Raw genomic sequence first — 13,519 nt, forward strand, 5'->3', positions numbered from 1 at the left:
TTTCTAATTAATACAGAGACACCCCTAGCGCTACCTGAGAAAGTGGAGTGGTAAACATGACTAATCCAGGGTTTCTTGAGTGCCAACACCCTACTTCCAACCAAATGGGTTTCGGAGAGACAAATTATGTCTGCCTGGTGTTTTTTAACCTGAGTCAAGATCAACGATCTCTTAATTTTTTCGTTCAAACCCCTGACGTTCCAGCTGAGCAGACGAAGCTCCCCAGATACAGCAGACATATAAAGTAGGCAAGAAAAGGGTAGCAGGATATAAAAGAGAGACAAATATCAGAGCCTGGCCGTTCCGGGTCGCAGAGCATTGTAGGCTGTGAATAGGGACACCCAGTCCCCCCATGACCCTGGAAACAGAGGAAATCAAAGCAATATCTTTCGTAAACATCGCAACACAACAGAGCACACACAAACAAAAATTGATGGCATGAAAAAAAACAAACTAACCCCCCCCACTCCCACCCTGTATCACCTTGGAAACTTAAGGTATACCTGGATCCCATAACTCCCACCAAATTAACTAAACTAAGGGATAGGGGCCTAACCAAGAGCCCAAAGAAGAGCCCCTACACTATCTTCGGCATAGGCTCTCCATAGAATACCGATAGAAGTAGTGCCCTAACCCTGAAAAAACATATCTAGCAGCGTACTTCAACCGTAATAATCAAACAAAAGGGGGGAAAACACAAGAACCCTCATTGATATTAGGTTGCCCGATATTACCCCATCAAAGCATTGCTTATGCACTCACAGTGTGACTAGCAAAATAAGAATATGAGACAATTAGGCTTAGCATTAGGAGAGCAATAAATCAACAATTGTGCAGTAACACATCATCGAGGAGGGTGAGGCTGTCGTTCCAGCCATGCAGCAGCATCTTGAGGAGTTGAAAAAAAATGAGTGGTGTTATCAAACACCACACGCAGCCTGGCCGGAAACAGCATAGAGTACTGTATGTTACGGTCACGGAGTTGACGTTTGATTTGCAGAAACTGTGATCTACTCTTTTGCACCTCCAGGGCAAAATCAGGGAAAACGGATATATTATGTCCATCCAGTCGGAGAGGGCCCTGCGTCCGGGCCAGACGGAGTATAGCGTCACGGTCCTTAAAATGTAGGAAACGGGCAATGAATGTTCTAGACGGAGCTCCGGGTGGCAGGATTCTAGGCGGGAGTCTGTGTGCTCTTTCCACTGCAAATTGAGAGGTAAATGCTTCTCTGCCCAATAAACTAATAAGCCAGGTTTCTAGAAATAATTCTGGGGAGGTGCCCTCCGCTTTTTCGGGGAGTCCAACAAACCGAATGTTGTTGCGCCGCAGTCTCCCCTCTATATCGGAAATTTTAGCCTGCATAGACACCATTTGGGCAGACAAGTCGGTCACTTTCGTCTGTAGGGGTGACGTATTATCTTCCAGAGTCGATATCCGATGTTCAGTTTCACCCACTCTTTCCCGGATTTTCTGTAGATCTTGTCTAAGCAGAGAGACGTCCGCCTGTACCTGCCCAATTTTGTCCGTGACCCTGTGTTCAGACGCAGAAATGGCCTGTAGTATTTGCTGGGTAGAGTGAACTTGCTCAGCGGGATCAGAGGCACCAACCTCTGTCGCAGGCGAGGATGGGTCAGTGTCACCCTGCTTTGCCGAATGAGACGGCTGCTGCGACCTAGCATATTTCTCCAGTTTCGCAGCGGCGTTAGCCGCGTTTTGACCTCCTTTCACCATTGCAGCACTGGGCGCGGAGTCAGGACACCGAGAATATTACAGCAAAAAAGTCTCCAATCAGTATGGGGACAGCACAGGGGGCCACCTGGGTCGGGCAGATATGATAAACAATAATATAGCAGAGCAGAGTGGGCTTATGGGCACACTGCAGAGTATTCTGTGTACAGGGAGTATTTCTGCACGGTAGCTAGTTTATGGGCACATGTGTGGCTATTGCAGAGATGCAGGAATCATTCACAGAGAGTATTCTCCCTTTCTCCTCCTTCACCCCTCCCCTGCAGCTATATATGTTTCTGAATATATATGGGGAGGAACCAAGTTCAGGGAACTTCTCTGTACATATCCATTAAGCCCAGGAGGGAGAAAGAGGGGCAGCCCCAGCCGCAGCTCACTCCGCCGTACGGCACCACAGGACAGAGAGGATATCAGGTGCAGGGGGAAGCCTGCAAGATGGCGGTTTTCACGGGCTTTCCTGCCCGCACTCACCCGTCCGCAGCACCTCCGCAGGGCTTCAGGCAAGTGCTGCCACGATATGCCCGCCGGTCAGAGCCTCCCCCGTCCCGGTCCCCCAGCCGGAGGATCACAGCAAGTCCGCCGCTGTTGTGAGCGCCGTCACGCGTCTTCCCGGACAGAGAGGCAGGGAGCCGGGGCGGCACGTCGGAGGTGTCAGATGCAGGGAGCCGCGTCTCGCACCGGACCAGTGCGGGTATGTGCAGGTGCAGTACAGCTACTTGTGTCAGCTGGCAGGTCACAGTAGCCACGGGTTAGGGGAGAAACGGATAATTAAACAGGATTTCTATGGAGAGCTGAATCTTCCCACTGCTACTCCATGCCTGTCCAAGCCACGCCCCAACGTATTTACATTCTTAGCTCTAGCTCAACAAGGCAGAATATTTTAGAACAGCAACCAGAATTAATATATAGTCCCGGCAGTCATCTAACCATTGGGTGCAAACAATGCATGACAAATTATTTATTTAGTAGTATTAAAGCTGCATTACCATCTAGGAGCCTGGGGCACTACAAGTTTTCTCACAGCCTCTTTTTTCCTAGGGGTTATGTCAGATTTAAAATAACAATTCATAGCCTAAAAAAATCTTCATAATGCATATAATAAACCACCACAACTCTTCTATCAATGTAATAGAGAGAAAATGCATAAAATAACATTTAAAATTCTTCATGTTACTGGAAAATATATTAGCATGAAGTTAAAGGGAGCATAGCAAATTACCCAATAATAATTTACATACTGTAGCGGAGATCCGGTAATGAATGTCTGTAGACAAATACACTTCAATGAGTTAGTGTGTAATCCAGATAAATGCTATCAATTGTTTGTTTTGTGCACATTTCCTCTAAGGGATTTAAATCAGTAACTGATCTGTTTGTTTATAAGTCTATAATATAATTAGCAGGCAATTCACGTTGGTTATTATTATTATGGTTATTATTACGCTTGTTTGTCATAAGGGAGCAGATGTATTAACCTGGAGAAGGCATAAGGAAGTGATAAACCAGTGTTACGTGCAAGGTGATAAACTCACCAGCCAATCAGCTCCAATATGTAAATTAACAGGAGCTGATTGGCTGGTACGTTTATCACCTTGCAGTTAACACTGGTTTATCACTTCCTTATGCCTTCTCCAGGTTAATACATCTACCCCAAGGTCTCTAAAAAGCTAAATCAATTAAAATTTGTCCTCATACTGTATGGGGAGGGGGGGGGGGGGGGGGGGGGGTGTAGAGTGTGAAGCACTTTCCACAGTAGTAGACTGTGGAGAGAGCCGCACTCGGCTGTACAACGACAGTTGGCGGCGGCTGGCGATGATGCGGGAGCGCGCACCGGCGCTCACCACCTGGCCATACACACTGGCCGAGTTTGAGCTCAAAACACCAAAAATGAACTACTTTCAGCTCAAAATCACCAAGTGTGTATGGGCCTTAAGACTAACTAAATACTATTTACAGATAAATTAATGTATTCCAAACTGAGCAAAATAACTCAGAACGCTTAATACAGTGAAGTGACAGCAAACACAGGTGTATCCAAGACTGCCCATCAGTTTTATTATAGGTTAACCATGTTGTAGGCAAAACTATATAAATAGGCTTACTTATGTGACAGTGGGTCGTGATGTCTGTCAATCATGATCTTGTAATAGGACTCGTTTCCCAAAGTTTTAACCTCACAACATTTTGAGTGTTTGGTCTGATTAGAAACAGTACTTTACTCCATAAGTAATTAGTATTTTAAAGCAGAACAGAACAGTTTTTTTTACGTTTCACATCCGTGACCAGCTCTTCATGATGCTTACAAGCAATGTGTGTATAATATATGGATACAAACAACCACATTGAAATGTCTATAGATATTATTGGGACGCTATTACAATAATTAACATTTTTATTGGGTATCTTGCTGCAGCTCCTTTTCTTTGTCAGAATGTTTTATTTTTATTGTGACCAGGAGGAGGGATTGTGAGCCATAATTAAGGTACATATATTATTATTATTACTACAAGTCCCTTTATTATTATGTATTATGATACCGTATTATACAGATTTATGGAGGAAAGCCTATTAATGGCGGTATTTTACTTAATGTAAGAATGTTACAGGTTCATAAGCATTTTTATTCATTTTTCTTATTAGTATTATAAAAAGATTTTGGAACGATTTGGATTATTCTCTCTTGATTTGGTCAATTAACTCAGACTATGGGGGTCATTCTGAGTTGATCGTTCACTAGCTGTTTTTATCAGCCGTGCAAACGCTATGCCGCCGCCCACTGGGAGTGTATTTTAGCTTAGCAGAAGTGCGAACGGTTGTATCGCAGAGCGCCTGCAAAAATTGTGTGTGTAGTTTCAGAGTAGCTCAAAACATACTCAGCGCTTGCGATCACTTCAGACTATTCAGTTCCGGATTTGACGTCACAAACCCACCCAGCGTGCACGCCTGCGTTTTTCCGCACACTCCCTGAAAACGGTCAGTTGCCAACCAGAAACGCCCACTTCATGTCAATCACTTTGCAGCAAGCAGTGCGACTGAAATGCATCGCTAGACTCTGTGCAAAACTACATCATTCGTTGTGCCCATACGTCGCGCGTGCGCATTGCGCCGCATGTGCAGAACTGCCGTTTTTTTAGCCTGAACACTGCGCTGCGAACAAATTCAGCTAGCGATCAACTCGGAATGACTCCCAATGCTAGTAGGTGATTGGTATTACATAATGAGCAAATCCAAAACGTATTTCTGCAATAAATGTGTAAACCTATTGTTGTCTTTCAATTGACATCAAAATATAAATGATCAAAACAAACATTAAAAGACGCAATATAATGACATTTAGTAAGGAAAGAAGAATGAATTTACTAGCTAGATGAACTTCACATATGTAAATGGCACTTTAATTCTGTTTTTCCCATGTAAAGGTCAGAACTATGTATAGGGAGGTGGCAATATGCAACTATTGCACAGTAATGTTAGGAATCAGCCACAAAGCAAATAGCTGGATAGTCCTTATAGCATGAAAAAATAAAAAGACCTATTAAAATGATATAAAGGATTGGAAAAATGTAACTTGGCATGCAAGACTGGAGTCCGCATCTGTATGCAAATTGTTTCTCTACCAGCGTTGTACAGTTCAGTATATGTTTGTAGCCAAAAACTGGTACGGCCACAGTAGTCAGGATCTCCAAGACTGCTACTGCAGAGATGCCGATTCCAACCGAGACAAGTGGTAGGGCCCAGTATTGCCCAATATGTTCATAAACATTCTCTTCCATCAGAAGAGCTGCAAGTCTAGCACCTTCATCCCCAAGCTTGTGATTTGCAGTAATGTAGAACAAGTTTCCCATCGCTGCCAAAGCACTGAAAAACAAAATTAATAATAAAAAAGGATGTACATTACATTATAATACACCAAAAAGAAAAAAGTTGTCTTTACGTATCTGTATTTATTAGCCTGTATAACACCATAGCAAAGAGAGAAACCCAGACATAAGACATACTGCTTTTAGTTCAGGATCATCTCTGCTCATGGACTAAACCAAACACAACACAAAAATAATACACTTAGGGGTGTATTCAATTAAAGTTGGATTTACAAGCTTGTCAAATTAACTCCCGTTTTTTTCTGACAAGTCAGAAAATCCGACTTGTCGGAAAGCACGTGGATCGCTGATTAGCCACGGATCCACGCGTTTTGTCGGATTCACGGCCAAATTCGACAGGTTTTAGCCCCGTTTTCGACAATGTCAATCCAACTTTAAAAAAAGTCGGATTGGCATTGTCGGGAACGGCCAAATCTTGTCGGATTTGGCTGCTAATTGAATATAGAAATGTTGGATCCTTTCCGTTAGAAAGGATCCAACATCAACTGAATACACCCTATAGGATCTCATTCAGAGGTGAACACATTTGCAACCAAGTTTTAGCAGGCAGATCTGCAAAAATATGCTAAAGACGCTGCCGTGGGTATTTGTGCAGAGACACATTGATGGCGTCTCTGATCCGCCGCTTGCATACAACGCCGCAGCCTATGGGTGGTAAGAGAAAGTCCATCACTAGTAAGCTGCTGGAGCCTTTACAACTGCATCTGAAGATGCAGTTGCGGCTCAGACACGCCACTGAAACGGTTGCGACGTGCCTGCATTTTAGTTAGCCGCCCCTCTTTATCCCCCACAAATGGTCAGTACTGGTCACTCACTTACGGCAATCTCCCATCACCAAACGTGCGCACTGCGACTCCGATGCATACGCGGTACAAAAAAAATAAATGAGCAGACTTCGGCACTGCGACCACCTCTGAATCAGGTCCATAGGAACTTTGGAGCAGATGTATTAAGCCTGGAGAAGGGATAAAGCAGTGATAAGTTCAAGGTGATAACGCACCAGCCAGTCAGCTCCTGTCATTTTTCAAATCCACAATGATTGGCTGGTACATTATCACCTTCCACTTATCACTGCTTTATCACTTCTTTATCCCTTCTGCAGGTTAATACATCTGCCCCTCTGTCATTTGTGATAGTATTGTTTGGCATCATGAGAGCAGTAGGGGACAGTTATCCACAGCAGTAGAATAGAGGTAAGTGGCATGCCAACCAAATAGATTGCTTTGGTTTTCTAAACTGTACTACACTGCTCTTTTCGCGTTTCGCCAGCTCTTCACAAGTAACAGTGATAGAATATTTGAAAAGGTAAGTAATATTAGAGCACTTGTACACCTAACAAATATACACTCATTGTTCTTAAATAGTAACAATTAGTATAGTCTAATGATCAGTTAGTTATATGCTAAAAAAATGTTCAGTATATCCATTCAATATTATTAAACAAATACAGCAAATGTGGACCATAAACCCCATTGCCAGATACCAATCTTGTTCACTCGCTTCCTTCCTTTAGTCCGCATAAAATAAAAATGTTCCCCTAATAAGTAATTTAAGAGGACAAAGGGGTTTATTATTTACTGAGCGTCGGGTTCTAAAACCTGGTGCTTCCAATCGTTTTCATGCCTGAAATTTAAAAGGGCAATGCTTTTATTAGCCATGTTGTGCTAGTAAAATCATGGTCCTTTTAAATTTCGGTCATAAACACGATCTGGATGCGCCTGAGAACCAGACACTCGGTAAATAAACCCCCAAACTGTGCCAGAATCTTCACTATTTCTGTGCACAAAACCAGTGACAGGTCTTACACTTTTTATTGGATCTGCCCCTGGTTGTTTCTGTCAAAATAACATTTTAATGCCCCCATAACAACTAAAGAATATTGCACTCTTAATGTAACTATACATTAATTTTGCCCATATAAGGCAATAATTGTAATAGCACCCTTAAATGATTGTCCCCATAATGCAGCAGGAGTGCGACTGCGATTGGCAGCAGCAGGTGTCGAGGGGGATCTTGCAGGGCATGGTCGCGAAAACGGGGGTGGAGCGTTTTTGGAACGCCCGTGTGATGTCACGCGCGGCCTCTGCGACCCAAAAAATGGCAGCAGACCACCTGCATACGCAACCTAGCTGCGTCTGCATGGGGTCAGCCTTAATTTCTGCCTATGGCCGCTAATTAGAATGCTGGGCGGCCTTGCCATGCGCTGGGTGTCCCCCAGCATGCTACAGAAGCAGTTACAGATTCTACTTTTTAGTAGAATCTGCAACTGAACCTGAATAGGGTCCTATGTCTGGATAGTCTCTCTCACACTCTTCCCTCCTACACGCTGGCATGGAACAGGGAGCTGACTATGGAGCACTCTGAGGAGCAATGGACCCAGATTTTCCAATATATGCCATGGTAAATAGCACTTCCATACAGGTTCCAGAGACGCAGTATATGATACTCCAGGTAGTATTGGTGTCCTACCAACCTTATTGTGATGTTCACGAGCGTCTCGGATCTCTGTTGGCATTGTAATCAGGCACACCACTGCATATTTGGTGGGAATGTTCTTCTCGGTTGGGTACTGGCAGACTATTCGGAGGCTCTCTGAACATTGCTGGAGTTCCGTTCCCTTTTACTCCTGAGTTCTGGCTTCTTAATCATATTTCTGCTTCCCAGTTCAAGAAGTCTTTACTTCAGCATCCTATGAACGCTGAAATAGCCATTATATCTTGTCCATGGAGATCTTTTTCACCTCCCCCTATCTCCCAGTGGTTCCAGAGGATAGACCGTTACATGGTATGGAAGATCTTACATCTTCTGTTTTGGTAACTAGTACAGACTACACTGACATTTGGTACGACTGGTTAAGATTCTAAGAGGATGAATTCATTTACACCCAGAAAATTACCGTGGGTGAAAAAGGGAGTTAACCTTGAGCTTTAACGCCCATGTCTATTTAGTTGCACTCCCTTTTTCATCTGGCAGCCTTGTTAACACCCATTAAAAGAGCGTGTAAAATTAACGGATATGCATGCTAACAGTGTCATGGCATCCATCAACTCACTGGGCATCTGGGATTTTTTTAATTCCTCTGTTCAGAAACATATAAAAAAAATGCCCTATAAGGGCTGCAAATCTGTGTATGTAGCAAATAAAAGAGGGGATTTGGTCATATTTAGATCAAAACATTTAGTATAAGCTTGTAGCCCATTGTCAAGGGACCCCAATGTTCTGCAAGTCCCTATAGTAGCCTATATGCTCAGAACACCATTACATTGCAGTTACATGTACCTCCCGGATACAGAGGGAAGCATACAGGGTCTGTCTGGAAAGTAATGAGACAAATTTTTTCAAGCAACACAGAGGAGCAGGATGGGTGTCCCAGCTACACATTCCCGGCACCGGCAGTTGCCTGTGAGCCTTTACAGTGTACGGATCGAGCTGTAAACAAAGTTTCCTTTTTTTACCTAAGTCGTGGTTCGAGATGGAGCGTACCATCGAGCAATGATATGCAATCAAGTTGTGTGTTAAACTCTGGAAATCTGGTACAGAGTCGCTTGCCATGCTTAAAAAAAGGCCTTCGGGAGGAATCCTTGCCCAAGGCGCTAATCTACCGCTGGTTTCAATTCTTCGAGGAAGGCAGAAAAGACGTTAAGGACGTATCACGCTCTGGACGACCTTCAACAAGCCAAAATTAGCAAAAATGTGGACAAAGTGCGCTATGTTTTGAACACTGACCGTCGTTTGAGTGTTAGAATGGTAGCAGAATGGTTAAGACTTCAAAAAAGTACTGTGCAAGAGATCTTGACAAACGAATTAGCGATGCGAAAGGTGTGTGCCCGATTGGTTCCCAAGGTTTTGACTCATGATCAAAAAGACAAGCATGCAGCAATTTCCCGCAAATTTTTGGAGCGTGTGCAAAGTGAGCCTAATTTTTTTGACAGAGTGATAACAGGTGATGAATCTTGGATCTTTTGAGTACGATCTGGAGACCAAAAGGCAAAGTGCAGTGGCACACACCATCGTCACCTCACCCCAAAAAAGTCTGAATGAGCAAATCAAAGACCAAATCCATGCTGATTGTCTTTTTCGACTTGAAGGGTGTGATCCACAAGGAATTTCTACCTATCGGCCAAACGGTCAATGGTGCATTTTACACAGGAGTGCTCAATCGGTTGAGAAACAGGGTCCTCCGCGTACCCAAGGAGATTGCCACTACCTGGGTCCTCCATCACCTCAATGCGCCAAGTCACACATTGCTGCAAGTGAGGGAGTTTTTGGCCAAGAACAACGTGACAACGCTGCCTCAACCACCATACAGTCCAGATCTGCCCCAGATGACTTCTTTTTGTTCCCCCGCATCAAACGCGGCCTGAAAGGACACCGTTTTCAGACCGTAGACAAAGTGGAAGCGGCCGCGACAAGGACACTTTAGGACGTTATGGTTAATACCTTCCAGGAGGCGTGCCAAGCTTGGCAGGCACGCTGGCAATGGTGTATCGATGCTCAAGGGTCATACTTTGAAGATTAGTAACCCTATGTACCTGAAAGTTCAATAAAAATGTTTTCCTGGATTTAGTCTCATTACTTTCCTGACAGATCCTGTATATACAGGGCTGGCTTGTGAGCCACACTCAACAAGCCAGGACTGTATATATGCTCCCCTCTGTAGCTGGGGGGGGGGGGGGGGGGGGGGGGGGGGGGGGGGGGGGGGGGGGGAGTACATGTAACTGCAATGTAGTGATGTGTTGGGCATATATGCTAGTGCAGGGACTTGCAGAACTTTCGTGTCCCTTGTCGACGGGCTACAAGCTTAAATGTTTTGATCTAAATAAAACTAAATCCCCTCTGTTTTATTTGCTACATACACACAGAGTTGCAACATACTATTGTTAGCACCAATAGCAAATGTCTCTATGTTTTGTATACATACTGTATATGGCATTTCTATTGCCACGCAGCGTATACCATGTACAATATGGGTAAACCAGACGGAATATATCTTTTCTGTTTTGTTACTATACACACTTGACAGGCACGCGTCTTCTGTTTCCTTGACCTGTATGTACAAAATCTTCTTACTGTTTATTTTAATCAAAACAGATTGCATTAAAAAAAAAAAAAAAATGATGAAACAAATTAAATTTTAATAAATCCAGAATTTCTATTCCTTATTCCTTCTTCAATGTCCCCTAGATAAAGTACTCAGCAGAATTTGGAGAGAGCAGTCAATGTAGTAAAACAGCTTCTTCTGTAGAATGTGATTCTGTGAATGACTGACATTTCTTCCTCTGAAGCTTTGATCTAGGAGATTTGCTGCAGCATGAATTAATTGCCAATAAAATTCTTCCAATCCGTTAATAAAGTTCCTTCGGTACATGCTGCGGAAATACACTTAGAATCGCACCAGCAGCTGGTTTTATCTGGGCCATGTGATAAGGAGACTGTGACAGAAGTGCACTGTGTGATTAAGATACTGTGACCACTGAAGAAACTGGCTTTAGTCTTCAGGGAGTTCTACATCTGAGCCCAGCAAACAGCTTGTGTACTGTGCTATAAAAGGAGATCAAGTGTGCACCCTACGCTTTGATTGCCACTATGGGCCTGATTCAGATGTAGATGGAGTAGCAATAGCTGCACCTTTCTTGGAAGCAGCAGTGATAGCGCTGTATGGTAATGCAGCGGGAGGCGTTTATTACAAGAAGACGCCTCCCGCTGCAGTAGTGATCTGAGCTACATCCCAGGAGACCGCATCGGATCACTGCAACACCATCGGGCAGCTTGCTGTACTGTACCCATAGGGTTACGTAAACCGCCTGTTGCAGATCATCGTTAGAGGACAGGAAATCTCCGTCCAACGACAGAGATCCTGGCCTCTTCCCTCCCCCCTAAATGGAAGCGACACGCCTCGATTTTCACAAACGGAAGCTGTCGTCGGCCCCAAACACCATTGTATTATTTGCTTCTTTTTGAGTAATGCTATTACAGTAGGAGTATCTCTTATGTGTTTTACAACATCTGTTGTATTTCTGAGTGTTATATACTGTAGTTAGCAAATACGTGGTGAAAAGCTATAAGGTAGTCATCATATTTATTAACATGCCACAGTGGCGCACCCAGGGGGTAAGGGGGGGTCTGAGCACCCACAAACCCCCCTCCACCAAAAAATATTTTTTATTTTTTTTGCTGCATGAGTATTATTAATGGCTGTCTAGCGTCCTCTGCAGCCTGCTGTCTTCCTAGTGGCACTTGTAAGTGCTTAATAAAAGTTTTCTCTGAAATAATTAGGCTATAGCAGTGGTTCCCAAACTGTGCGCCGTGGCACCCTGGGGTACCTCGGGACACTTGCAGGGGTGCCTCGGGTTGGTGGTCCAGAACCAATTCAAGTTCTGCATGGTCAATGTAAAAAGCAAAACCAGTGTTAATAGCTGCCAATCATAAAATATATTGACAATCAGAAGCAAATATTGTCCCTCACCACATAACTTACCCTAAGGATGATATATAAAGACAATTTACTTAATTTAATATTTCTTTCTAAAATTTTCAATAAGAAACTATTGGCTTAGGGGTGCCGTGAAAAAAATTCTGATACTCTAGGGTGCCGTGATTCAAAAAAGTTTGGGAACCACTGGGCTATAGTGACAATAGTCCTGATAAAATTCCTTAGCAGGTGTAGAATAAAGGTGCTTGACCTAGTGGTCACGACTAAGTCAATGATGTGTTAGTCCCAAGCAACCAATATAAACGTTTGTGCAAATGGTTCCAAAATGTACGGACAGACCGCCTACAGACTGTATCAAGCTCACCATCCGTATTAATTTGTGCGGTGAGTCCAGCTGAGCGCGTGCTGTATTGGATCGGCCAGGTGTGGCTAAGAGGCTCCGGACGTCTCCGTCCTCCAAGATGCGAGTGCCGCTGCAGCTTCCAATTGCAGCTGTGCAAGAAGGCTGGCGTCCGGCATTGCACAATGTCTGCGCAGAGATGTCCACAATCGGCGGTAGCACTGTCACCAATTGTCCCTTCTCCTCTAACGTGTTTGGCTCGTTCCTGGAGCTTTTTCAAAGAGTCTCTTTGAAAAAGCTCCAGGAACGAGCCAAACGCGTTCGAGGAGAAGGGACAATGTCTCTCCAGGAACGAGCCAAACGCGTTCGAGGAGAAGGGACAATTGGGTGACAGTGCTGCCGCCGATTGTGGACATCTCTGCGCAGACATTGTGCAATGCCGAACGCCAGCCTTCTTGCACAGCTGCAATTGGAAGCTGCAGCGGCACTCACATCTTGGAGGACGGAGACGTCCGGAGCCTCTTAGCCGCACCTGGCCGATCCAATACAGCACGCGCTCAGCTGGACTCACCGCACAAATTAATATGGATGGTGAGCTTGATACAGTCTGTAGGCGGTCTGTCCGTACATTTTGGAACCATTTGCACAACAGTTTATATATCGGTTGCTTGGGACTAACACATCATTGACTTAGTCGTGACCACTAGGTCAAGCACCTTTATTCTACACCTGCTAAGGAATTTTATCAGTACTATTGTCACTATAGCCTAATTATTTCAGAGAACGAGGACATTTATTTAATCCTTATTTGCACACCGCGGTTATCACAGCGAGGTGGTATTTATAAAGGACTTTTTATAGTTCAGAGAATGAACTGACTCACCTCCATTCAAATTAGTGAAAAGAGCCGTTATTAGTAATAGGCAATATATGCTATTTAATTAAAGTACATGCTAAGTGGTAGGAATTTTATGTGTATATTTCTATTTAAATGATTAGTTTACATGGTGATTGCATCTAATATATACACATTGATTGATGCGATTGATCTATTAATAATATATTTTTCTTGTACATGTGATCTCACTTTATTTCAAAGTCTGATTAATAGAAATAGC

The 13,519-nt window shown here is 43.8% G+C and overlaps 1 protein-coding gene across 1 annotated transcript in view; it reads right to left on the reverse strand.

Annotated features, from left to right (window-relative positions):
• Positions 1–3,778: 3,778 nt before the first annotated feature.
• ATG12 (autophagy related 12) overlaps positions 3,779–13,519 on the reverse strand; it is a 34,922-nt gene continuing 25,181 nt past the window's right edge. The window contains 1 exon segment of the mRNA XM_063942690.1: positions 3,779–5,605. Within this exon segment, the coding sequence (XP_063798760.1) occupies positions 5,546–5,605 (60 nt within the window). The 3' untranslated portion in view covers positions 3,779–5,545.

This window comes from Pseudophryne corroboree, chromosome 10 (genome assembly GCF_028390025.1).
Source record: "Pseudophryne corroboree isolate aPseCor3 chromosome 10, aPseCor3.hap2, whole genome shotgun sequence".
NCBI lineage: Eukaryota > Metazoa > Chordata > Amphibia > Anura > Myobatrachidae > Pseudophryne > Pseudophryne corroboree.